Genomic DNA, 26,753 nt, shown 5'->3' on the forward strand with positions numbered 1-26,753 from the left:
TGAGACCACACACACACACACACACACACACACACACACACACACACACACACACACCTGTAAATAAACAAGTAGTCTAGAGCTTGTTTGTGCAGGATCAAAATTCAACCCAGATTCATTTACACTCGTATACACCATGTTCCTCACAAAGCCCAGAGTGGCAAGCATACACTACCCGGTGTGCTCAGATGCTGAGCGAGGTATGGAGAACTGGAACCTGCCCAAGAGGGAACCCCAACGTTGAGGAAGATAACTGAGTAACCGCATCTGCATCCAGGGAAAATAATCCACCGCTAGCACCCATCCTGCCCAAAGCTCAAGCTCAAAATAGCAGACAACACCCTAGAGGGCTCAGGCCGACGCTCAGTAGCCAGGGCCGCGAGAAAGGACAGCGTGGGCACAAGCAACCCCGCCACTGACAGGCACCTGCGCTCAGGTGACAGAGGTCACGGGACCCATCGGAACACACGAACTTCACCCCCGCCCTTTTTCATACAAGCAGGCACCCAGAAAACACAAAGGAGACAGAGGTACAGGCGGCCGCAGCCGGCATGATGCGCCCTAGGCAGGCAGCAGTCCGCGCGCACGCAGCTCAAGCAAAGGCGACAGCGTGTAGCGCAGCCGGCGGAAGACAGCGTCGGAGCCGAGACTCTGGAGCCCCGGCCCGATGGCGTCAGGCTTCGCCAGCACCACGTAGATCAGCGGCAGCACCAGGAAACCCAGCGGGAGCAGCAGCAGTGTCTGCAGTGCGCTCAGCGCCCACAGCCTGCAGAAGCACCAACAGGCAGGTGGGTGGTGGCTCCGGGACCCCGAATCCAGACCGCCCGGCCCCCACTGGCCGCTCACCTGAGGCTCCCCGCGCCCGCGCCGCCGAACAGTCGCTTTTCCTGCAGAGAAAGGGCTGCATCTAGCTTTTCACCTGGGCAGCCGTTGGCTCTAGGCAAATCTCAGGCCCAGCTCCAGCCCGCGCTCCCCAGCCCGCGCTCACGCAGTCAGCCCTGGCCACCTCCTCCATGAGTGAACCCGCGCAGTCCTGCACCCGACGAGGCTGTGAGTTCCACCTGCAGGAAAGGCGCGGAGATGGGCCGCCAGGCCGGGCCTCGCACCTCCCGCCGCCTCCGAGTCCCAGTCCTTACGGTTCTGAGCCACCGCGCGTGGCCTCCAGCGCAGCCGCTGCCTCCATCACTTTCCCCTGCAGCTCCTGAAGGGCGGCAACAGGGATTCAGGGTAGAGGATGCGCTATGTCGCCAGTGAGGGAGTAAGGAAGGAAGGGAGAGGACGGCTGTCACAAGAGAGGACCGCACCTGCAGGACTCCACTCTGCTCCTGGAAGCTGGCCCAGGCCTCTTCCGTCCGCTGCGCACCCTAGAAGCCAGGGGCTCGCAGTGAGCATCACCACGCCAGGCCCTCCCACATGCCTCCCGAGCGCCCGCGCCATATGCACCTGCCGCAGGTCCTCTGCCTGCATGCTGAATTTGGCCTCCGCCAGCTCCAGATGTTTCTTCGGGAGGATTCAAGTGATGTCAAGGGTCTGAAGACCTCGCCCACCGCTGGCCTCGAGGCTCCGTACCGGCCTTCAAGGCCTATCCTTGGCCCGCAGCCGGACTCCGCCCACAGCCCCGCCCTGGCCCCACCCAAGTACCTGCAGCGCCACAAGCTGAGTCCCGAGTTGCTGCTCCGCTCGCTGTTGACTCAGCTGTTCCCCTCCGTAGTAGAAAAGCTGGGGACCGAACTCGTGAGTGCCTAGCTCAGGGGTGTCGGGGGCGAGGGCCTGACCTGAGACGCTGCACGTACCTGGCTGGACAGTTCCTCCCACTGTTCCTGCAGCTTCCGATTGTGTTGCTCCTGCGAACAGGGTCCAGGCTGTCCAGGCCTTTCCCCCCCCCCCCGCCTGGCCACCCCGGGCGCCCCCTCTTGCTCTTGCCCGCACCAGCTCCTGCCGGTGCTGCTCCGCGGCCTCCAGCAGCCCGCGAGCCCGCTCCGCACGCTCCCGCGCCGCCTCGCGCGCCTCCCCTCGAATAGCTCGCGCCGCCTGACTTCGCCTCCGCTGCAGGCTACACAGTGGGGATTGGGCTGCGGTGAAGCCAGGGCCCGGGATCTTTAGGGAAGGAGCCGCCGCCCGCCCGCCCGTGAGTTCCCGGCGGACGTCCCACTGCCTGGAGCGAGACGGCAACAAGGCTGCCGGGGCTCGGGGCTCGCGCGTCCCTCGCACCTGCGCTCGCGCTCCCGCAGCTCGTCCAGGCGCCCGGTGAGGCTCTCGCTCTCCGCCTCCAGCCCCCGCACCAGCTCCTCCAGCTCCTGCTTCCGCAGGCGGCCATCTCGGTTGTCCTTCTGCAGCTGCAGCAGCTGCTCCTGCGGCTCAGCCATGGCTCCAGAGCTCCACCCGGACCTCTGCGGCCTGGGCGACCTGGTGGCCCGCGTCACAATAGGCAGAAGGGGGCGCCGGAGCCGGAGCCCGGCGGACTGAGCCGGTCACGCCCGACCAATTCAGGTCTCCAAAGCCAAGCTTGTTTACCCACGGCTGTAATTGTACCGCTTGGGGTGTGAAGGACGCGAAGATCAGGAGTTCAAGGTCATCCTTTGCTACTTAGGGAGTTTGAAGCTAGCCAAGGCTACGTGCGGACCTGTCTCAAAAAAAAAAAAAAAAAAAAAAAAAAAACACAACAAAAACATCACAGTTCAGATCTGATTACTAAAGTTCTAAGGAAGGGTCGAACTTGATGGTACGCGCTTTGCAATCCCAGAATACTAGAGGCTGAAGCTAGAAGACCACCTAGAGTTCAAGGTCAGCCTAGCTGTATAACAAGAAGACCCTGACTCAAGGAAATGAGACGGCTGGAAGGTGGCTCCACAGTTAAGAGCACTGACTGCTCTTCCAGAGGTCCTGAGTTCAAATCCCAGCAACCACATGGTGGCTCACAACCATCTGTAATGGGATCTGACGCCCTCTTCTGGTGTGTCTGAAGATAGCTACAGTGTACTTACATATAATAAATAAATATACTTTAAAAAAGATTTATTTATTTTATGTATATAAATTTTAAAATATATTTAATTATATACATACATATTTCATTTATATAATAAATAAATATATTTTTAAAGACTTATTTATTTTATGTATAGGAGTGCTCTTAACCGCTGAGCCATCTCTCCAGTCCCCCAAATAAGTCTTTTTAAAAAATAAAAAGAGCCGGCCAGTGGTGGCACACGCCTGTAATCCCAGCACTTGGGAGGCAGAGGCAGGCGGCTGAGTTCGAGGCCAACCTGGTCTACAGAGTGAGTTCTAGGACAGCCAGGGCTACACAGAGAAACCCTGTCGAAAAAACAAAAACAAAAACACACACACAAAAAAAAACCCAAAACAAACAAAAAATAAAAAGAAGAAAACAAGAAAGTTGAATTACTGTAATTACGGGCTAAATCAGATGTACCTCACCTTAGATTCTGAGTGACCAAGCAGGGAGTGCTAAAATTTTGAGAAAAACATTTAAAATTAAAATGTTTAATTTTTTTCTCCCGAGTGTTGCAATAATGCTAGCGCTGGTGTGGTCTCAGTAGCTGGGCTTCCTAGTACAGGGCCTTGCTGGGCACCTGGGAGGGGCCGGAAGGGCCTGAGAGGCTCTCCTCCGTGTCTCAGCTCTAGAAAACCTTTGATTGGGCTTGTGCAGTATGAGTAGGAAAGAGTAGGAAATGCAGTTTTTGTGATCTGGGAGTTCTCTTAGTGCAGAGGACTCGCCCTGCAGCCAGCCTGGTCTGCACTCACGCCCTCCCCTCCCCAGAAACCTCTGCTTATTCATTTTCTTCTACAGTTTGTTTGCGTGTGTGTGTCTGTGGGTGTGGGTGGGGTGATGGGAACTAGAGCAAGTGCTCTTTCCTGCACGCTGGAACTCTTCACGTCCTGTGGTGATCTAATCTCTCTAAAGATTTTAAGAAGCTAATTTATGACACAGTTTGGAGAATATACTTTCCGGACGCTGTAATAAGCCTTCACAGCTTCATTAGAGAGGCTGAGGCAGGAATCCTGCTGCAAATTCAAAGCCAGCCTGTGCTGTAACTCCCCACATCTCGTCTACACAAAGGGTTCAAAGCTCCAGGTCTCTGAAACTGGGTATTCTGGCCCCAGTGATTTGGGAGGAGGTGTTGAACACTTGATTTTTGAGTTTGCTGTGCTTGGGAGTGGAGACAAGCCCCCCCCCCCCCAGTCTTCTCCCTCAGAGACCTGCACCCTGGGCCCTCTGTGCTTCTCCTGTTCCCAGGCTGCTCCCGTGAGACTCCCCGCCCGCGCCACTCCCGCAGCTCTGCAGGCCCGCCCTCCCTCCCTTCCTCCCTCCCCGCTGGCCTTCAATGGCTCCCTTCACAATCCACCAGCCACCTGCATCTTACTGAGTTTTGCTGACCCGGGGTTCTTTATTCTTTGACTTTGTTTTCTTTTATTACCTAGGAGACAGGGTGGGGGGTGTCATGTTGCCCTCACCTGTGTAGCCAAGGATGACTTGGGATTCTCCCGCCTCCAGCCGACATCACCAGCTGCACCTCTGGGGTTGGCCTTTTTCTTCTGGTCAGAAGCGTTGCTTTTGAAATAAAACAAAAATAAGGTTCTTGCTAAGTAACCTTGGGTAGCCCGTAGGCCAGGTTGGCCTCCAAATTTTGGCAATCTTGTCTTTGTGTCCAAAGGTTTGTACCACCATCCCTGGATTAAAATTGGCAGAAGAAAACACTGTATTACACAAAAATGTGGCCACTGGGACAAGACACAGAAACAAACTTAGGATATGGGAGAGGAAAGGAACCCTCCTTGTCCTGAAATCTCTCACCTGCTGTCAACATTAGCTGTGGAGGCTCTAGACACAAATCAGTCCTTCATTTATAGATACTGATTGCTAATGTAGCAAGGCTTAGTGTGATATGTGTGACCTTGGGTGGGCATAGACACACTCAAAAATGTGTGCACATGCAAGAACACACACACAGAGAGACACACAAGCATCCCCATTGACTTTGCTTCCTGTCTCATCAGCAACAGCCTTGTCAGGTGCCCCTCCTGTGATCTCGGCTCAGGCTCCTCGGGCCACCCTTTGAAGATAATAGCTCCAAATCCTACCTGGGACCACTGTAAACAATGACATTTGACTCTACCTTAAAAGCCACACACCTTTTATCCCAGAGCTTGGGAGACAGAGGCAGGTGGATCTCTGAATAACTTCTATAGAGTAAGTTCCAAGATAGCCAGGGCTGCACAGAAAAAACCTAACCAACAACCAAAGACTCAGGAAGTGCCTGAACCTGACCAGGTCCCTTCCTCAAGGTTACACTGGTAGTAAATCCTGTGGAGCCAGAGCCAGCCAAGCTTCCTGGAAGAGGTTCAGACTGACTTGATTCTCTCAACGAGACTCAGCCCTGCAGGCTGTGTGGTGCAGTCCAGGCTCCAGCTCCCAGGAGCTGTCACCCTGCCAGGGCCGGCTTTCTGAGGTGCAGCTGTCTTACGTCATTTCTGTTTCCTTTAGGCGACCCAAATAAACTCTTTGGTTCACTACTTGCTTCGACACGTTGGGCTTTGAGAGCGTCCACACTTTAGTTTGAAGTCATCGGTTCCCTGAGGTCGAAGACATTGTCTCATCCGCACCTGCAGCTCAGCCTTTTCTTTGAGGAGACCACGCCTTTGCTAAGTTGTTCCTCTGAGCACCTTGACTTTGTGTTGCCCTCGTGCTTGAAGTCTGTCTTTATTACTGTAATTAGGCCAGTGGTGTGCTCAGGACGACCAGCCCGTCACTGGATAATCTGTAGACCCACAGTGAAAGGGGAGACGTCTCAAGAGCTGTGCTCGGGCATCGACACACAGAGGCCTGTGGGCACATGTGTACTGGCCCCCCAACATCAAAGACACACAAAAACAGTAAGTTTATTTTTATTTAGTTTTTATATGTGTGTATACGTGTTTTACCAGCATGTCCATGCACCACATACATGCAGTGCCCATGAAGGCCAGAAGAGGGCATCAGATCCCCTAAAATGAATTACAAAGCCCCTAAGATGGCTTTGAGCTGTGGGTGCTGGGAATCCAACCAAATCCTCTAGGAAAGTGCTCTTAACTGCTGAGCCACCCCTCCAGCCCCTCGAGGTTTAGTGAGACTTTCGCTCTCCTTCACACTGGCCAGTGCTCTTCTGTGTCAAAGCCTCAAGCATACGGCCTGAGCTGAGGCCCCTAAAAGATGCATGGGCCCTCCTCCGCGGACTGCCGGCTGCGGGCTGTGAGCTGTGGCCCAGCTCCCTGGTAACAGCGGCTGAGTACTCAGGTGGCTCGTCCTGTGTACACAACGGAGACAGGCAGGCCTTGTCTCGGCCTTGTCTCGTGGCTGCAAACTCAAGCCACAAACACCTTAAACACAGTCACACAGACAGGTTGTGAAACACTGCACAATGCTGGCCAGATCTGGACCTAGGCTCACCTGGGAAGGATGGCCCTGGTCTGAGGTTTTCTCCTGATACCTAGGGACCATCGGGCCTTGGAAAGAATCGGTACTCCAATCGGTACTAGAAGGCTGTAGTTGCCAGGGAAACCGTCGAAGTTCTCCCTGCTGACATGACACCTTAATCTGCTCTCTGGGCATGCGGGCATCTCCTTGGAGTTCACGCATGCCTTGTCCACCTCACCCAAGGTCCTAATTTCTCCATGACAAACATCCCAACCTGTCCATCTCGATGTCTAGCTCCATTGGGATGCCCCTGCAGCTGCTTCCATCGCTCCAGTCCAGCCCCCAGGCCGGCCTCTGATTTCTCCAGCCTCGTATACAGCCTTTATCCCTAGCCTGTCCCAGTTCCTATTGCAAACCACAGACCTCTCTCTCCCACAGACTTCTCACTTACAAGTAGGAAGCCCCCTGCCTCTGCCTACCACGATTTGATTGCTGTTTGCCCAGCACAGAGAGATCCCCATAAATGGAGTTTGAGGAGGCTGCCCTGTGCTACCTGCTGCTTACACCATCGGCGACAAGTTTCAGATTGGATGGCCAAATTCCCCAAGGTCTGCTTGCCTCGTGTCCCTACTACACCTTCCTAAACCCGTCCTTGACTGTGACTTCACAAAACTGGTTCAAGCCAGTCCTCACTGGGGCCCGAGGCACAAACATCTGCCACCTGCTGCTCTCCAGACACGCCCCTATCAGAGGGAGGCCCTGTTCCTCCCTCTTTCCAGCACCCGCCACCTCAAATATGATCCATCCTCCCCAAGGCTGTCACTTTGTCCTTGGTTCTCAGCACTGGGCCAGCCACAGAAACCCAGTTAGGATGGTGCCCAGAACTTAAGGTAATACCTGTACAGATAGCCTGCTTCTGCTACAGAGCCCTGGCAAGCTGACGGCGGACACAGGCTCCCCGTGCTGTCCTCTCACTCCACCCCACCCCACCCCACCCCACCCGCCGCAGTGACACAGCTGGCAGGCTCACTAGGCCAATGGCTATCAAGGCAACTGAGAGCCAAGCAAGCAGCCTTTACTTTTCAACTTTAAGTCTCCCCCCGCCCCCCTCCCGTTCCCGCCAGGGGCGCTAGAGGCTGGTCACAGATACCTTGGGCTATCTTGATATGGTTTGACCCCACACTGTGAGCAGGTCAGAGGTGAGATGGATTGTTGACGGTACTCTGGGGGAGAAGGAGAAGAGGTCTGGACTCCATTGACCTGCTTCATCGACACCCACACCACACTGAAGAATGCCACTGTCTGCCATGTGCCCAGATGCATTACCCATGTTCCTGTGCACTGGGCCCCAGACCTGCGCTACAGTGGCCACTTCATCAAAACGAGTGTTGTCTGTGGCAGGGGCTCTGGGGACACTGGAATGGCAGAACGGTACCAAAGTCAAGCTGGTTGAGACTTGGCTTGTGCACTGTTCGTGTGAGTGAGTGCACGTGTGTGTACTAAACTACACCGCGCATGCGCAGGTCAAGAGCCGCTCGCTGCCCTGCTCGCTCCAGGAGCACAGTCAGCGTAGCCCACACCACTGAGCTTTCCTGCCGGCCTGTGCTGTGGGCTCAAGGCCACTGGGGAGCCAACTAGTGCCCTATACACCACCCAACATTCCAACAGGTGCCAGATAGCTACCCGTTCTTATACACAATGTTCTTTCTCCAGGACATCAACCCAGCCGTTCCTACATCTAAGGAGCAGCCTTGAGTACTTTTCCAATACTAAAGTGGCACTAGAGACCCCATTGTGTCACAAGCCTTCAGGGTGGGGGCTGGGCATCTGCAGGTCCTCAGCACCTTACTCAGAACTTAAGGAAAACTACACAGATACCACTCACAGCAGGGCTCGGTGTGCAGTGGTGGGAGTGAGGCTCACAGCCAGCTAGATGCGGGAAGTGTAGGGGAAGTGTAGTAACCTGGGACGTGTAGGGGACGTGTAGAGGGACGTGTAGGGGACGTGTAGGGGACGTGTAGAGGGGCTAGTTGCTGAGGGGCACAGTGGCACTCTATTTTGATTGACAAGCTAAATTACATATCTCTGTTGCACATGTACCTTCCCACAATGCACCTGATTTTAATCACATCCACACACCTATCTGTAGGTCTAAGATGGTAAATAGGAGACTCCCCTCTAAACTTTAAGGACACTATTGCCTTATTGCACATGAAGTCAAAACTAGCTCACACCAATTGACCTTCCTGTCCTCATGCCTGGACATAACTAGAGTACAGGCCAGGAGTGCCTTTAACCCCAGCAGGCAGGCAGGCAGGACCACACAGTGAGTTCTAGGCCAGCCTTTTTCAATAATAAAACATCTTGAGTATCACTGCATAGCATCTGTTTGATGGTCATATAAGGAGAAACCCCATCGTTGGAGGGTCCTCGGTTGCTGACAGGTTGACAGATGTGTGTACACTATATATGGAGGGAAACCTGCCAACTGTGTTGAGGAGAGGGGTACGAACATGCGGAGGCCCGGCCTGTTGCTGTCTCACCAGTCCTGGCTAAGGCTGGGAAGACGGCCTGAGAGCCTGGTACAGCAGGCTGGGGGCAGCTGTCCTTGCAGAGGCTGAGAGTGAGCATGCCGGGCTCCTGAGAGAGCTCGCATCCGCCACATCGCCACATTCTGATGGAAGCCAGCAATGATGGCTCTTTAGCACTGGCCTTAATGCTATACCAGGGATACCCTGTGGTGATCAGTTTTGTTACCTGTGTCAGAAAGAACACTGAAATTAATAGGTTGACCTCAGAATTATATGAGGCTGACATTTTTATAAATTTGCTGGTCAGCAGCTGTGCCAAGGAATGTATGAGCTTTGGGCAGGGGACTATTGCCCTAGGCCATGCTTGTTCCTGTGTGTGTGTGTGTGTGTGTGTGTGTGCGCGCGCGCGCGCGCGCGCGCATACGCGCGCGTGTGCACACGCTCATGTGTTGTGGTGTAGAAGCTGCAAGTCGGTGTCAGATATCTTCCTCTGACACACACACACACACACACACACACACAGCAGAGCCTTCTGGAGTGTCCAGAAAAGCCAGGCCTCACCTCTCCACAGGCCACCATTTACCCAGTGCCCTGAGGGCATGAAAATATGTCCTTGATGCACTTGCCCTCCCTCAGCCCGGACATACTCCCAAACTCCATCCTCCCTCTGTGACTTTGGTGAACTTCCTGGTCTATCGGTCCATCTTACTGACCCCCAGCCCGCTACAGCTGAAAACAAGTTGGCCTGAGGGAGGCAGGGAGCCGGCATGGATCATGGGGACAACCACAGGCTCACAAGCCCTCAGCAATCCAGGCTAGGTAGTTGCACGTGTCCAGATGTTCCTACTCAAATTCTGGGAATTGAGACAGACCACAACACCTGACCTCACAGCCTGTGAAGGAGGCAGCACAGCTCAACAGCACACCACTACTGACAACAATAATTGTCTACAGATGGTACCACCGCCACCGCCACCACCACCACCACCAGGTTTACACTGGATACTGGGAATGTGACTGACATTCAAAAATTCCCTTTGGGCTGGAGAGATGGCTCAGCGGTGAAGAGCACTGACTGCTCTTCCGAAGGTCCTGAGTTCAATTCCCAGCAACCACATGGCAGCTCACAACCACCTGCTAGAGAATCCAGTGCCCTCTTCTGCTGTGTCTGAAGACAGCTACAGTGTACTCATATACATAAAATTAATAAATATTTTTAAAAAGTCTCCAGCGGAATGTGAGGACTAATGGCCAAGGTTGACGCTGACCTCCACGCACACACAGACCCAGTCCCTGACCTCCACGCACACACGGACCCAGTCATCCACACCAGGGGCGCACATGCACCTCCGCATGGCACCTCCCCCAGATTAAAGAGCAGGTGTCAGGGACTGCAGAGATGGCTCAGTGGTTCTGAACACTCTGCTTCTGCCGAGGACCCAGACTTTTGTTATCCCCTCCCCTGGTCCCCTCCTTCTCTGTGGTGGAGCCAGGTTCCAGGGTGGGGGGCTCTGTGCTGTCTAAGGCAGCTGGGCCCACACACCCAGCATTTGGGAGGTGGAGACAGAAGGGTAGCTGAGATAGCATCCAGGATGACACAGGGCTCTGGGAAGATAAGAGTGGCTTGCCAAGCATGTTGGCACAAGCCTCTTTGGTTTTGTTTTTTTTTAAAGATTTATTATATGTGAGTACATTGTAGCTGTCTTCAGATACCCCAGAAGAGGGTGTCAGATATCATTACAAATGGTTGTGAGCGACCATGTGGTTGCTGGGATTTGAACTCAGAACCTCTGGAAGAGCAGTCAATGCTCTTAACCGCTGAGCCATCTCTCCAGTCCCAGCACAAACTTTTTTTTTTTTTTTTTTGGTTTTTTTTTGAGACAGGGTTTCTCTGTGCAGCCCTGGCTGTCCTGGAACTCACTCTGTAGACCAGGCTGGCCTCGAACTCAGAAATCCTCCTGCCTCTGCCTCTCAAGTGCTGGGATTAAAGGCGTGTGCCACCACAGCCAGCCAGCACAAACCTTTACTACAGCACTCAGGAGGTAGAGGCAATCAGATCTATTTGAGGCCAGCCTGGGTTACAGTGACACAATGAGATTCTCAAAAAAAAAAAAAGTGAGTCTTAATCGCAGCACAGCCTGGTCCACCAAGCACTTTAGCTGCCGCTCTCTAACCTTGCTCCTCGTCTGTGATCAAAGGACACCGTGGTCCTTCACTGTGGGTCGGGTCCAGATCCTGTGGGCCTTCCTGGTCATAGCACTAACAAAACGAAGTTCTGTGTACACTCACCTCCAGAACTGTAGAAGAAAACTGAAGGAAACCTAGAAAGGAACCAGCTGAGACCATGGTTTGGGGCGGTAGAAATGTCTTTAAGCTATGCAAGACAGTTGATCTGGCTATCTTTTTTTTTTTTTTTTTAAATTTTGGGGCTAGAGAAGTGGCTCAGTGGCCAAGAGCTCTTGAGGAGGTCCGGCAACCACACAGCTCACAACCACCTATAATGTTGAGAGGTAATTTGTGCACTGTGTGCTCAGATGCTGGTCGCTGTGCCCAGAGGTCCAGCTGCAGTCTGGATGTTGGCATTGTCATATCTGGAGCATCTCCTGTCTCAGTGTGTAAAAAAACAATTATTTCCCATCACCTCTGATTGGTTAATAGAGAGTTGATTCAGCCTATAGCCGGGCAGAATACAATAGGGAGAACCTACAATCTCAGTCAGAGGCCCAAGCGAAGCGGGCAGAGGGCAGGAGAGGGAGCAGAAGGAGCAGACTTCAGTCAGGGGAAAGGCCAGTGGAAGACTCAGACACATGGAAAAGAACCTGTGGGGAAGCCGGTGGCCATGGAGGGTTAGAAAAGATGCACACCTGCATACAGAGTGCTGCAGCATGTTAATAAATGATTAGGTCGCTGGGCGGTGGTGGCGCACACCTGTAACCCCAGCACTCCGGGAGGCAAAGGCAGGCGGATTTCTGAGTTCGAGGCCAGCCTGGTCTACAGAGTGAGTTCCAGGACAGCCAGGGCTACACAGAGAAATCCTGTCTCGAAAGAAACCCCCTCCCAAAAAAAATAAAATAAATAAAATAAAAATAAATAAATAAATAAATGATTAGGTCTCTGCTACTTACCAGGGATCTAAAGCTGGCAAGAACTACTCGGAACAAAAGGGGGCTTAGAAAAGCCCCCTGATCACTTCTATAATAATAGAATTTGATCCCCTCTTCTGGCATGCAGTATATGACTTACATACATACATACATACATACATAAATCTTTAATTAAAAAATATGAGGAAGGAAATAGACATCAGTCTGTGGCCATTTAGTCCCAGCAATGGGGAGGAAGAGGCAGGACCGTGATTCAAGGCCGCCCTAGTCTGCAGCACTCCCCAGACAGCCGAGCTTTGAGGTGAGACTCCATCTCAAGAACAGGAGGGCAGGAGGGGGCTGCGGGAGGAGGCTATATCCGTGGGACTTACATTTTTACTGTTTGTCTATGAGTGCACTGTAGCTGCACAGTGGTTGGGAGCCATCCTGTGGTTGCTGGGAATTAAACTCAGGACCTCTGCTTAGCTCGGTCGGCCCCGCTCGCTCGGGCCTAAAGATTTCTTTCTTTTTATATCTAAGTATGCTGCAGCTGTCTTCAGACACACCAGAAGAGGGCGTCAATCTCTTTATGGATAGTTGGGAGCCACCATGTGGTTGCTGGGATTTGAACTCAGGACCTTCGGAAGCGCATTCTGTGCTCTTAACTGCTGAGCCATCTCTCCAGCCCCCAACCACGGGGATTTCAAATAAGCCAGGTCTAGGCCCTAGCACTTGGGAGAGAGGGATCACAATTAGGAGTTAGGACAGAATTCATCTGGCAGAGCTTGGAACACCATACACACACCATGGCACTCACAGAAGAGTCAAGAGACACACGCACACGCACGCACGCACGCACGCACGCACGCCTACCCCCAAGACAGGGTTTCTCCGTGTAGCCCTGGCTGCCCTGAAGTCTCTGTAGACCAAGCCGGCCTCAAAGTCAGAGATCCCCTACCTCTGAAGTGCTAGAATTAAAGGTAGGGGCCTCCAAGGCCCAGGAGAAAGTAGACTGGTCACACAAAAAGGCAGGCGCCGCTCTCACAGGTGAAATGACCACAGGCGCCCTTTTCCTTTCTGCTGGTTACCTGCTCCTCGCTGTCCAAATGGGCAAGTTCACGAAACGCGGGAAAGCAGTGCCGGTCCCGGCTGGACACTTCTCCGTCGTGGTGAAGAACCCTGACGATAGCACCTCCAACTGCCCTTGCAGCCACGCCTGGTGGCTGGAACTGACCGACATCCCTGAAAGGTGCTGACTGCCACGGACAAGAAGATCAAGTCCTTTGTGAAAGTTCGTAACTACAACCACATCATGCCCGCAAGGTACTCTGTGGATATCTCCTCGGACAAGACTGTTGTCAACAAGGATGTTTTCAGGGACCCAGCTTTAAAACACAAGGCCAGGCAGGAGGCCAAGGTCAAGTTTAAGGAACGATACAAGACAGGGAAGAACAAATGGTTTTTCCAGAAGCTTCACTTTTAGGTATATTTTTGTTTTCGTCATAAAAATTAAAAAAAAAAAAAGAGGGGCCAAGAACCTCTGCCATGCTCAGGACAGGGTCTGGCATTTTTAAATCTTTAGGAATCTGAGACAAAGAGATGGGTCACTTGTTGCTCCTGCACAAGACCCAGGGTCTGATGCCCAGCACCCACATGGCGGTTCTCAGCCACTGCCTTGTCCTTGGGCATCTGCGGACCAATCACACACATGGTACACTGACACACATGCAGAGAGAAACCTAGCTGGCTGTAGGCGATATGCCCAAAGTCTGTTTCCAGAGTTGGGCTTTTTGTAGCCTTGCCTGTCCTGGAACTTTGAACACCAGACTAAATTTAAGAGATCCACCTGCCTCGGCCAAGATTAAAGGCATACACCACCACTGCCAGGCTCAGTCAGCTTCTGACGCCCACGAATCTATCTTGTGAAATTCCACCTTGCAAGCACACACCTGGAAGATCAAGCTAGTGTCCTAGTGTCCACATGCTAGGAAAACTACTCTTGTCACAAGCCAAGCCCATTGGAACCACTTTGATAAAATCAAGCTTACTGGGCTGAAGAGGTGGCTCAGTGGTTAAGAGCAGTGATTGCTCTTCCAGAGGTCCTGAGTTCAAATCCCAGCAACCACATGGTGGCTCACAACCATCTGTAATGCAATGTGACGCCCTCTTCTGGGGTGTCTGAAGACAGTTACAGTGTACTTATTTATATATAATAAATGAATCTTTTTTTAAATAAATCAAACTTAACTAAAATTTAGGGCAGCAACACTAGTTCTGGAGATTAGGCCCACTGAGATAGCTCCACCAGTTGGGGGTGGCTACACAAGCCTTACACCCACTGAGGGCAGAGGATCTTCTTTCTGGTCTACAGAACAACTTCTAGGGGAGCGGGGTATGTGTGCTTATCCCAGCCTTTTTTTGGTTTCGACTGTGGTCCTGGTACTAGTCACACCCCCTCATCCCACCCACCCTAACTGTCCTCTATCTGCTTTCTGGAAAGTCTCAACTAGAGCCAGTGTTGCTATGACCACACCCACATTTAAAGGCAAGTTTCCCCCACCATGAGTTCGTCCCACAGAACTCTCCTGCCCTAAGATTTGGAGGCATCTTGTCAATCTGTCAGAGGGTATAGTCACAGACTCCACACCAGTTTTCAATCAAGCTTTTAATGAAAAGATCATAAAATAACAGTTTCTCATCACTGTACATTAAGACTGCACGCTTTTGAATGGAGAAATTAGTCGTGGATAAATCACTCTAACATCGGAGGGCTGCAGAGCTGCAGCTCTGACCTGAATGCATCCATCCAAACTCTTTAGGGAAGTAAACTCAAATCAATGTGATGAGTGGCAATAGGGTGACCAGTACAGGAGTGCGATCCCAGCACCCTCCCCTGCTCGGGGAAGGGCATACAGGACATCGTGATCCCTCTTCCAGTTCCAATTAAATGAAACAGATAAACCCCATCCCTCCTGAGGTATTTGCAAATGGGATGGATAGAGCCCGACCTGGGGCTCCTGGAGGAAATGAGTGATGGGTGGGTACAGGGGGTTCCTCTCAGCACCTGGCCCCATGGGGCCCCACCAAGTGGAGGGGAGGACCCTGGGAACTCTCCCTGACCCAAGTGAGGTCTGTAATGCAGCATTTTTGAGGTCAATAAATTACAGCAATAAATAGCAAGGTGAGGTAGGGGGAGGGGTCCCTGGTAGAAAGTTAAAGTGAGGTGACTGAAGCTGCAGGCGTCCTGGGGAGGGGTCCCGGGCAGCGCGGCTCCACAGCTCCCACCCTTCCTGGGTTGGAATGTCAGACTGAGGTCGGGCTCCTCTCTCTCCCTCAGTCCTGGCATCCATTTCATAGGTTCAGGAACATTGGCCCCATCGTGGCTGGGGAAAGGAAGACCTTGGTCCCTTTAGTTAGAGCACAGCAGGGCTTTGAGGCCTGTCCATTGACTACAGGCCTCACCCTTAGCTTCTGCCTTCCTTCACAGACTTGCTCCCTGAGCCCCGCCCTTCCGGCTGCCCAGGGTCTCCCCTCCTCAGGAAGGCAGTAGTCTGCCTGCTGACAGACAGCCCAGCAGATCGCACTCCTGCACAAGGACCTGAGGTCCAGTGAATACTGATAGTGTGGGCAGCAGGTGGGGACCTGGCTCCCCTGTGTTGATGGACGGAAAACACACTTCCTGGGCCACATGAGGTCAGGAGTCACAGCTGAGGTGTATGGCTATGCTGCAAGTCTGAGATTCTTACATGTCCATAAGTTCATCTTTGCCTTTTGCAACCTTGGGAGAGCCCTTGCAGCAGCTCGGTCCGGTGGGAACGGGCACTGGCAGAGCCGGGCCTGCCCCCACCAGCTTGCCCTAAGTCTGAGAAATAAATACATTCATCACTGCACAAACATTGATACAAAAACAACACTGTTGAGTGTTCGCACCATCTGTTAATAAGAACCAGACTCGTCAGACCCTTTTGCTGCCCGGGGCAGTGCGTGCACAAGTCCACCGAGCATCATAAAGCTCCCTGCTTTTTTGGCTTGAGTGACTCGCAACGACACAAGGCTCACAGGCAGGGCCAGCATCCAGCCCTGGGTTCAGCTAGGAAGCCTGGGGCTGGTCAGCTTGGTGCATGCTCTTTGGTGGCAGCTGAGCTTGAAAAGGCCCCCCAAAAATGGGGATGAGGGCTCAGGTGAAGCTAGGGGGACTTGGAGTCCTTACCCAGCACCCAGGGCTGCCTCTGCCCCTGAGCTCAAGGGTCGACTCAGAAGGACCCAGGTGGGAAGGGAGTTTCCCTAGGACTGGTGTTATAGCTGCTGAGGTCTGAAACTGTATAAGTTTATGTAAACAATGAGATAAATATATTAGTATTTTTTTTTCTGAGCCCACTGAGGTTCCACACTCATTCAAAATGTGCTTTGGTTTAAAAAATAGGTTTGTGAATTTGGATATGAGCTTTTTTTTTCTTTTGATTTTTTTAAAACTTTTTTTTTTCTACATGACATCTGCTATTTTCTGTTTCTCCAAAACATTCAGGAATTAAATGACTAAAACAGAGAACTGTACGCTGCCTTAGCCTCCTATGGCCTGATTTCCATGAGGCTCTTAAATTTCCACACACAGACACACACAGACACACACTCACAAGCATGCACCAGTGGAAACAAAGGAAAGAGAATCCAAGTGTGGACCCCACCCATCCCAACAACCCTTAAATCTGATATAGGAAACTAGTGTTTTGCTTTCTTATTAAAATACAGAAAAGGTTTGGTACAACACTAAGGTGGGCATGCTACTCTGTTGCAGACATGCTGAGTGAGGGGCTCTGCTCCCAGTCCCTGAATTTCTACAGATGAGGGTGCCCACAGCCTGGGAGACCTTGTGTCCTAGGACTTCAGTGCTGAGGCTGGGTGGGAAGGGCGAGCAAGCCCTGCCACCCCCTGGGTAGAATGGTGCCCTGCTCTGCACTCAGGTGCTCAGTCAGAGAACCAAGATTCCAGGTGAGGGCTGGTGGAGAGCTGGCTCAGTACAAGGGCACCATGTGGAGGCCTGGCCAGGTGCCCTCACCCCCACACCCAACACTCTCTGGGTACTGAACTCAGGCTCCAGGGTCTCTGAGGGGTGGAGGCAAACAGGGGACGACTCTGTAAGTTTTTGGTCTGAAGTAAAAATCCAAAGGAAACTGAAAAGCCATGAAGCAACGTGATGATACGGCAGGCCTACGGGCCCAGCTCCGTGGCTCCCCTAGACAGAGCACAGACAACCTCAGTCTTGCCTTGCCCCTTGCAGGAGCCCAAGCAAATACCTGAGGCTTGCTGATACATCCATGCAAGAGCTAGCTTGACCCTGTTCTAAGTCAGCATAGGGAGGGGTCGACCAGTACCTCTGGCTCTGCAGGAGTAGGTTACCAGACATACCTGAGCTAAGGAGGGGTCAGGACAGGATGGAGTGGGCTCACTTCCACCAGACCCTGGCTCATAAAAAGGAGCTGCTCCCTCCTCATGGCTTCTTACTCAGATGCCCAGCACCTAACCTACCCACACACAGCATCCCCTGAGCAGCAGCCTTTCAGAGAACACTGATCGCACAAGGGGCTCAGGCCAGCCAAGCCCAGGTTCCTCCACTACAGAAAAACAAAAGCAAGTGGCTCAGCCTCAACTGTCCTGGGTATTGAATTCAAGAGGTAGCAAAGGTCAGAAGGCTCCCCACCATGTTCAGTGGGCAAGGAAGTGAAGCATCTGTGCATAAGCAACACACACACACACACACACACACACACACACACACACACACACGCACGAGCGAGAGTACCGATGGCCGTGGCACTGAATCTAGCCTCCCCTCTACCCTCTGAAACTTCAGACCTTCCAGTTCTAACACCTCAAAAAGGTTTATGGGGGAGGGTATGGTTCTCAATAAAAATAAGTACCTCTAACAAGGGACATTCCTTGGAAATTATGGAAAAGCATTTTCTCCTGAGAAAGCCCAGGAAGGCAGGGCTCAGGATCAGGAAAGCCTTTGGGCAAGAAGGGGCAGGGACCTTGAAGAGGCAGGTTCAACCATGCCCCAGCACCTGGACTAGGAAAATGACAGGGAGGGGCAGCTGCCCCAGTTACATTCAGTCTGCAGACCCAGGCTCATCCCCAAAGAGGCAGGAGGAAAATATTGTTCATTTTGGTTTTAAAAAAGAATTTTTAAAAACTGTAAAAACAGAAATAGGAACAGCTCAGTAGGAATAACTGCAGTGCAGGCTGAGGGTTCTTTAGTTGCAGAGAGGTAGGCAGTGGTCACCCTGACTGTTCCAGTGCCGGCTAGCAGTTGTCACCCCAGCTCAGAGAGAAAGGAACTGCCACCCAGCACCAACATCCCAACACCAGAGTCACACTGCAAAGACACAACACACATGCACACACAGTTGAGGTCCCTGCCAGCTAGGCCTGCTCCAGGCACCACTTTTGGCCACGGGAAGCCCTGTGGCCCAGCCCAACCTGCAGGTCCACTGGCACCCACATGATGGACTCCCACCAGCTCTCCAGCAGCTCCTCGGGGAGCGGCAAAGCCGAGCGGGACCGTGGAGGTAGAATAGTCACCAGCACCACACGCATAGGGCAAGACTGGTCAGCTTCTCGCCTCTTGGCTTCCCTTGGTATACTGTTGATTAAAGCTCTGGGCATGGGGAGGCTGGGCCAGAGGGGCTGCCAGGAGCCTCCCGTCAGACTTTGGGGCTCAACCCTCCCACCACGCTCCCGTGGGTTCCCAAGTGGCAAGTCTGTAGAGGCTCCCGCGGGTCTTTGGCTTCTAGGAAGGGGAAGTGTGCATGCGTAGGTGGCTGATGAGGTTGCGCTGTTGAGTGAATTTGCCCCCACAGAGCTGGCACTCATAGGGCTTCTCACCTGAGTGCACACGCATGTGCTCTGTGAGGCGGTACTGGCGAGTGAACCGCATGCCACACTCATCACAGGCAAAGGGCTTCAGACCCAGATGGCTCCGCATATGGCGTGTCATAGTGCCTCGTTGTGTGAACATCTTTCCACAAATGTTGCAGGGGAACGGACGGGTCAGCCAGTGTGTCTTCTCGTGTTGCCGCAGCGTGGCCGGGTCCTTGTAGGTCTTCTCACAAACTGAGCACTTGAAAGGCCGAGGCTCAGCTGCATAGGCTGCACTGGGTGTCGACAGGTCCTCAGCCTCCTCCTCTGCACCCCCACTGCCGGCCTCATACCCCGCTTCTTCCTTGATGAATAACTCCTCCTCTGTGTGTGTCTCCACGTGAGCGTTGAGTTGCTCAGAGCTGGGGAAGCCCTTGGCACAGGGGATACACACATAAAGGTTGTCCCCATATGACACTGTCTCGTCATAGCCTTCCTGCCGGTATACATAGCGGGCACCAGTGTGGCCACTGCCCCCCTCGCTCCCACTCTGCCCACTGTCCTCACTCCCATCTTTGCCATTCTCCTCCTCCTCCTTGCAGGGGAATGATGGCTCCCCGTACGATGCACTGGGGCCGCTTCCAACACTGCTAGCCAGAACGCCATTGGGAACCCTGTCCCCAGGCCCCTCACCTTCTTCCCCTGGGCAGGAACCCTTAGACCCCGTTTCTCTCTGATCAAAGGGGGACCCAGCCACAAGCTCCTTCTTGTTCCATTCTTTTTTGCGGGCTGAATGCCGGAGGCTCTTGCGAGGCTGCCCTCCCTGTCCTTCTAGCAGACTCAGGTGGTTTTCCTCAGCTCCTTCCACATCCATGGACTCATCAGGAGTGGCCCCCAGCTCAACAAAAGAGGCACTGTTGCTGACAGGCAGGGCGGAGGTCGAAGTGGGTGCAGGTGACTCTCGCTGGCTGTCATTCAGCTGAGCTGGGTCCTCAGGAGTGAGGTGGGGGACAGGGGTTGTGGGAGGTAAGGGTGGGCTCTTCTTGGACAGGTCCAAGCCCAGCTCCTGCTCACAGCCCCCGCTGCTCCCATTGGTACTGGTGCTGCAGCCCACCTCCCCACCAGCTGGGCCCCCCAAGCCCAGGCTCTGTGTGCTCTCCTGGGTGGAGCTGCCCAGAAAAAGCTCATCATCCGAGCCTTTGGCCTGGGGGAGCTCCTGGGGAGCAGGGTGTCCTTTATGCACATCTGCAAGCCCTGGATACCGCGCCTGGATGGCAGTGGCTGTGGAAAGCCGCTGACTGCGGGTTGGTCGCCCTATGCCAGCAGTGCCCACTCGTCCAGGGCCAAAGGGCTTGCCAGCTCGCTTCAGTTTGCGGCGACAGAGGGCTGCCAACTCAGGCAGCTGGAGGTAGCTGGCAGCAGTGAGGAGAGTGCTGAAGTTTGACTCAGACGGCTGGTCAGTGGGCAGCAGCTTGCCCGTGTAGATGAAGTCCAGGATCTGCTGGAACACAGTGGAGCTGACCATGTCTGTGTCTAAGCTGATGAGGTTGTCGTGCAGGACCAGGGACTTGAAGTAGATGCTGCTGGCGGCCAGGACGTTCTTGTGGGCCCGGAAGATAGAGTTCTCCACCATGATGATGACGTCACACAGGAAGCCCTTGGCCCTCTGCTGGTTCAGCTGGAGCAGGAGCTGTTTGGAATGGCTGGGAAGCTCCATGTCTGGCCCCATGTCCCTGTGCCCCGCCCACGGGCACCACCTGTGGGCAAGAACAGGCAGGATCGTTAACCTGCGACCTGCATGAAAGCCTGGCCCAGGCTGTGCACTGAGCCCCGGGATTCCACCCTCCTCAGGCACAGTGTTCAGGACAGATTTCACTGCGCATGAGCGCGAGTCCACTCTTCCCTGCCATCCACTCACATGGACTCCCGACAAGTCAAGCCAGGCAAAACACGAGGTTTATAGGCTGGGCAGGGGGTATGCTGGCTAAGAGCACCTGCTGTTCTTCAAACTATCCGTAATTCTGATTCCCAGGGATCAATGCCCTCTTACTACCTCTGCAGGCAACAGGCACTCAAGCGGTTATTATATACATGTAGGCAAAACACTCATATACATAAAAATAAATGTTAATGGGGTTTGAATTTTCCTTTGTTATCCTTTTGGTTATGAAAGAAGTCATTCATAGAGACTCACAAAGGTCACAAAGAGAACCTACAAAAATGACTGGCAGGTGGCTATGCCCCTCTAGCACAGTAGGGCCGTAGCATAAGCTGGCCAGTCCTGCCTAGGCTTGCAAACCCACAGGACTGCTTTTCCCACATTTTTTTTTTTTTTTGTAATTTCCTTAAGCTAAAAGGTTAAATTTTAAAAGATAAAAAGGCAAAAAAAGGGGTTGGGGATTTAGCTCAGTGGTAGAGCGCTTGCCTAGCAAGCGCAAGGCCCTGGGTTCGGTCCTCAGCTCTGTTAAAAAAAAAAAAAAAGCCCGGTGGTGGTGGCACACTCCTGTAATCCCAGCACTGGGGGAGGCAGAGGGAGGCGGATTTCTGAGTTCGAGGCCAGCCTGGTCTACAGAGTGAGTTCCAGGATAACCAGGGCTACACAGAGAAACCCTGTCTCGAAAAAAACAAAAAAATCCAAAATGTAAAAAAAAAAAAAAAAAGCCCAAACCAGCCAAACAAACAAATAAACAAAACAAAAAATAACCAAAACCCAAAAAACCCTATGAACCAAACCAAATTCCTTCGCTAGCCTCCGGCCCACAACCTTTGTTCTACCCTGGCATGGCTTTCAACACCTCTCCAGGCAGCCATGGCGGCCTCATGTGCTAGCTCTGAGTCCTGACCCAAACACTGGTCCTCTCTCCCATAACTGTCGTGTCCTTCCTTACAAGCTCACCACTATCCAGGAGTATAGAAGCCACCAGGCACTGTCCAAACCTGTGACCTTCATGAGCTCCATGCCCTTTCTAGGAAGTACTGTTTGCCATCTGGAGCCTGGGACAGGCAGCAAGCTGGATCTCCCAGAGAGGCCACATAGACTCCAGTTGCAGTGACTAAGTAATAAACACAGAGGCCTCTGGTCTCAAAGGAATCACCAGCAGAGCAACAGTACATCCAGGTAGGATCGGCCTTGCAGAGAAGCACGACTCTCCAAAGAGCTCTCCGGGAGAACGAGGGTAGCACAGTGTAGCGAAGGCACCAGGAGGTCAGAAGTGGACCTCTGCAGCACTCCTGACTCCACCCAGCAGCACGGGCCACACCAGTGCCAAGGAGACCCAGAGTTCCCAGGCACCAAGCCGTGGGGACACAGCTGCCAGCCCTGCAGCATCGGGCCATGGAGAGCTGTGAGCCTCCAACCAGGGTTCGACTTTGAGACAGGATCTCACCCTAGCTGGTCTGGAATGTGATGTAGACCAGCTGTCCTCGGCTCACGGGAAATCACCCTTCCTCTGCCTCCCAAGCAGCAGGATCAGAGGGATGTGCTATGCACACCATGCCAGGCGTCCACGGAGCTGAACTAGTCTGAAGCTCACTACCACCCCCAATGTCCTGCCCTTTCCTCAAAATGTTCCCAGTCCTGTCTTCCTCTAGGGTGGACCTGCTGTGGCCTCTCTCTCCCTTCCCTTGAAAAAAAAGTTCCCTTCAGCCCAATATCTGCCCTGTTCAGAGAAGGAAACTAACAATCAAGCACACTGTGTGTGTCAACAAAAGTGTTACAGGAATGCTAACACTCAGCCCCGGCAGCACCTGCCAGAGGGCTCTGCCTGCCCCTTGCCCACAGCAGCTGAAGCACATCAGTGGGATACTGAGAGGCTGGGGACGATGAGAAGCAAGGCTCCTCTCCATGCTAGGGAGAAATGAAGAGCCTCGGGTATCATTTCCACACCAGGCCTGTAAATCAGCCCTAAGGCAATGGCAGTGCCAGCTCTGCTAGCAATAGTACTTGGTACCTCAGGCCTAGCAAGAGAAATAAAAGAAAAGCTATATGTGCCCAAGGCCTGGGCCACAAGTCCTAGAACCCCACATGCTGCCTGCCTGCACTGTGCACATATAGCAACTTGAATTCTGAGGGCCAGGACAGAGTGTAAACTGCAAAGCAGTATGAGAGACCCAGAAAGGGCTGGAGAGATGGCTCGGCAATTAAAGAGCACCGACTGCTCTTCTGAAGGTCCTGAGTTCAAATCCCAGCAACCACATGGTGGCTTACAACCATCCGTAATTAAATCTGATGTCCTCTTCTGGTGTGTCTGAAGACAGCTACAGTGTACTTAGATGTAACAATAAATAAATCTTTTAAAAAGAGAGAGAGAGAGACCCAGAAAGCCCCAAGGACTGGAAACCAGTGGTGATTCTTCCCCTCCCAGGCCTACCGGAGTGCCAGGGGCCCAGAAACCATGTGAGCAGCAGCCGGCGGGGGTGGCCTCCTTGAGCGCACAGACTTCCTGAGGGTGCATCAAAGCCTGGTTACCTAGAGAAAAGAAGGCGGGCATCAGTGAGGGCAGAGGAGAGGAGAGGAACAAGGCGGGGTCTCTACTCCCAAAGAGGGCCACAAATACCTGAGGTAACAAAGCAAGAAGAAAAAAAAAAATCACACTCACACTCACACTCACACACACACACACACACACACACACAGAAAAGGGGATTGCTCTTCCAGACGTCCTGAGTTCAATTCCCAGCAACCACATGGTGACTCACAATGGGAGTAAAAATAAATGTAATGGGATCTGATGCCCTCTTCTGGTGAGTCTGAAGATAGCTATAGTGTACTAATGTATATAAAATAAATAAATCTTTAAAAAGATTTATTTATTTTACACCTCCAAAAATAGAGAGGCCTTGTATTAGCTATGAGCAGCTAGGTGGCATTATGTAGCCCTCAAACCACACTGTACATGTCCCTGGCCTTTAATCCCAGCACTCACAGAGGCAGGTGGGTATCTATAAATTTGAGGCCAGTCTGCTCTATGTAAGAGGGTTCCTGTCAAAAGAAAGAGGAAGGAAGGAAGGAAGGAAGGAAGGAAGGAAGGAAGGAAGGAAGGAAGGAAGGAAGGAAGGAAGGAAGGAAGGGAGGGAGGGAGGGAGGGAGGGAGGGAGGGAGGAATGGAGGGAGGAAGGGATGGAGGGAAGGAAAGGGAAAGGGAGGAAAAATAATAAGGGGATGGGGTATCTTGGGAGGATAAAGGCAAGACTTGGCAGTCAGGAGGCTGGGGCAGGGCTGGCCATATTTACATAACAAAAGGTCAAACCCCAGGCACGTGTGGAAGGGCTATTTATAAGAGCCACTCCCCTCCCCGGCCTCCCTCCCCTTCTTTCCTTGGCAACAGGGCTCTTCTGTCTACAGGCTTAACCCAGCACAACAGCCAACAGCAACCCCAGGTGAGGGGCGCTCCCAAGCACGACCACTCTGGGTTCTACAGGAGGAAGAATCTTGAGGGTCTAGATCCCAGTACTCCATAAAGAACAGCAGCCTCCCCTGGAACAAGCAAAAGTAGGAGGAGCCTGCAGCAGCCAGGAACCCATCTCTGACAGCCCTTCCCCCACACCATCCCTAGGGCCAGAGGACACGTCCTTCAGGAATGTGAGCAGACCTGAGGTGTAGACCTTAGACTGAGAGGTCTCAGTCCTTGGCGTAAGGCTCAGCTGTCTCTCCAGTCCTAGAAGCAGTTCCCGTTTCAGAGTGGGCTCATCATCCCAGGTCACAGAACAAAGAACCAGCTCTGGAGCCCCAAGATTCATCAGCTGGTCACCCAAGAGGGCAATGAAAAGCCAACAAAATGGGCTGATGGATCAGACAGGCGTGAAACCATCTTAGCCAGCAGACACCTCAACCTGACCAGCCTTCTGCCACAGCACTTGCCAAATCCTCATCTGTGAGTTCAAGGCCGAAGAAGTAACTGACATCAATTCTACACAAGGCAAAACGACACAAATCAGTGCAGGCTTGCATAGACAGAACAACCACACAGCAACACACTCTTGTTGCCCTGGTTTCTCTGACCGGGGCACCACTACTGGTGTTTCTCCAGAGTCAGTCAAAGCCCCAACCCGCACAGTTCTTCAGAGCCTCCCTCCCTTCCCCCACGCACCCATAATCTCTCTCTTCCCCCCTCCCCCAGGTTTTTTTGGATTTGGTTTTTTCGAGACAGGGTTTCTCTGTGTAGCCCTGGCTGTCCTGGAACTCACTCTGTAGACCAGGCTGGCCTCAAACTCAGAAATCCACCTACCTCTGCCTCCCAGAGTGCTGGGATTACAGGCGTGCGCCACCACCGCCAGGCTGCACCCACAATCTCAATATTCACTGTCTTGCTTCCCTGCCTAACACACAGCATTCAAGTGGCTAATGAAAATGACATGACAGTCTGGGCTTCCTTCCCACTATCTCTGTGCTGCCTCCTGACTCTCAGACTAGAGCTTCATTGGGGAACTGGCCCGCCCACAATCCTGCTGAGAAGGCTAGTGTCCAGGAAGCCTCAAGGACTAGTAAAGAAGGCTTCTTTCTCTCTCTGTTCCCTACAATGGGACAGGACAGCATTATTGTGGCCCAGCCTTAGGAATTGAGAAAGGTTTTAAGATAAAAGTGATTCTTGCTTAAGTAGGAAACTGAGAAAGTCTCCACTCGATCCCTTCCAAAAAGTACTGCCCCAACCAAATCAGCCCAGACACCCACCTTCCCTAATGCCAGAGGCTCACGCCGCAGTGCTAGCCTGACCACGGTCCTCCTGTGACTCCCTCTGCACACGAGGCTGCTAGCCCAGCTTCTAGGACAAGAGGACTCCAGGCCCACAGTGAGGCCCAGACTCAGGGTGTGGTTTCAAGCCACATGATTCTCCTCACCCTTCTTCTACTCAATGCCTCATCACCTCAGGCAGGAATGAACCCTCCTGGAGGCATCCTAGGGCACCTGGACTGGAATTCCTCAGCTTCACACCCAGCCAGGAAGCCTGTGAAAGGGAAAAGGCCAGGAAAGGGGGCCATCCCACTCAGGCCTCTGGAACCCTCTCATCCTGCCCCTGCCCCCAAGCCACTAACCCACCAGAGTGTGCATGAGTAGAAGGTCTGGACTGAGAAAGCTCTGCTTGGCTCACCCCAAGGAGCTTCTCCCACCACAGCCATCATTCTGAGTGCCACTGCCAGGTGAGAGGCTTGGCTGAGTCAGGGACAGTGATGAACAAGTCATGACCACTGGGCACCTTCCAGACCCCAGAGAGTTAAGCACATCTGACTAATGTCAGAGAGGACCCCAAACATTTTCCTACCGTCCAGAGACCTTAATGTGAGGACAGTTGGTTCACTTCCCATATCGTGATCTAATATTCCACGTGGCTCATCCTAAGACTGGACTGTCTGGAAGAGAGTAAGCAACTGAGGATCTAGAAGATTCACAATGCCCAGGCCAGGGCCTAACTATGGGTAGACACAGTCACAAAGTTAAGATTCCATTTAACCCTGTCCCTGTCCTGGACTCCTCCATGAAGTCCTATCCACCCTGGCCTTCCACCACAGTGCGTTCCAGTCTCATCTGCCCGAGTCAGATAGGTCTTGTAGAGTGGGGGCTGTGCAGGGACTGAAAAGGTCTGAGCAAGCCTGCTCTCCCTGAAGCCTGCCACAGGCTTAGAGGACCATTATCTCTACCACCAGCTGCAGATAAGGTTCTTGGGGGTTAAGCAACTTGCCCACAGAAAAGAGAGTACACAGGTAACAGAGTGAGGGTCTAAGACCTGACTTGGGAGGGTGCTGTAGTTAACTCTCCTCTCTCATAAAGGCCCTCTAATTACAGAGCTGTTTGGGAAAGCTCGGACTCCTTTCCCTCCTACCCCTGAAGGCCTCAAAGCCTAGCCCACTGGCAGGGTGTTTGCCTGGCTTGTG

The 26,753-nt window shown here is 52.9% G+C and overlaps 2 protein-coding genes and 1 pseudogene across 2 annotated transcripts; 1 reads left to right on the forward strand and 2 right to left on the reverse strand.

Annotated features, from left to right (window-relative positions):
• Window positions 1–182: 182 nt before the first annotated feature.
• Window positions 183–23,347, reverse strand: Tmem191c (transmembrane protein 191C). The gene is made up of 12 exons (XM_052158287.1): window positions 23,255–23,347; window positions 4,477–4,573; window positions 2,212–2,623; window positions 1,930–2,053; window positions 1,794–1,844; window positions 1,642–1,719; window positions 1,444–1,500; window positions 1,305–1,364; window positions 1,137–1,201; window positions 989–1,061; window positions 847–887; window positions 183–766 (listed from the first exon to the last, which is right to left on the reverse strand). Exons 3-12 carry the CDS (start codon window positions 2,364–2,366, stop codon window positions 562–564), a joined length of 909 nt encoding a protein of 302 aa, XP_052014247.1. The 5' UTR covers window positions 2,367–2,623; window positions 4,477–4,573; window positions 23,255–23,347; the 3' UTR covers window positions 183–561.
• On the forward strand, window positions 13,136–13,512 carry LOC127665767 (60S ribosomal protein L27-like; annotated as a pseudogene).
• Window positions 14,680–23,337, reverse strand: Hic2 (HIC ZBTB transcriptional repressor 2). The gene is made up of 2 exons (XM_052158276.1): window positions 23,255–23,337; window positions 14,680–20,641 (listed from the first exon to the last, which is right to left on the reverse strand). Exons 1-2 carry the CDS (start codon window positions 23,278–23,280, stop codon window positions 18,817–18,819), a joined length of 1,851 nt encoding a protein of 616 aa, XP_052014236.1. The 5' UTR covers window positions 23,281–23,337; the 3' UTR covers window positions 14,680–18,816.
• Window positions 23,348–26,753: the final 3,406 nt, after the last annotated feature.

Source organism: Apodemus sylvaticus, chromosome 15 (assembly GCF_947179515.1).
Source record: "Apodemus sylvaticus chromosome 15, mApoSyl1.1, whole genome shotgun sequence".
NCBI lineage: Eukaryota > Metazoa > Chordata > Mammalia > Rodentia > Muridae > Apodemus > Apodemus sylvaticus.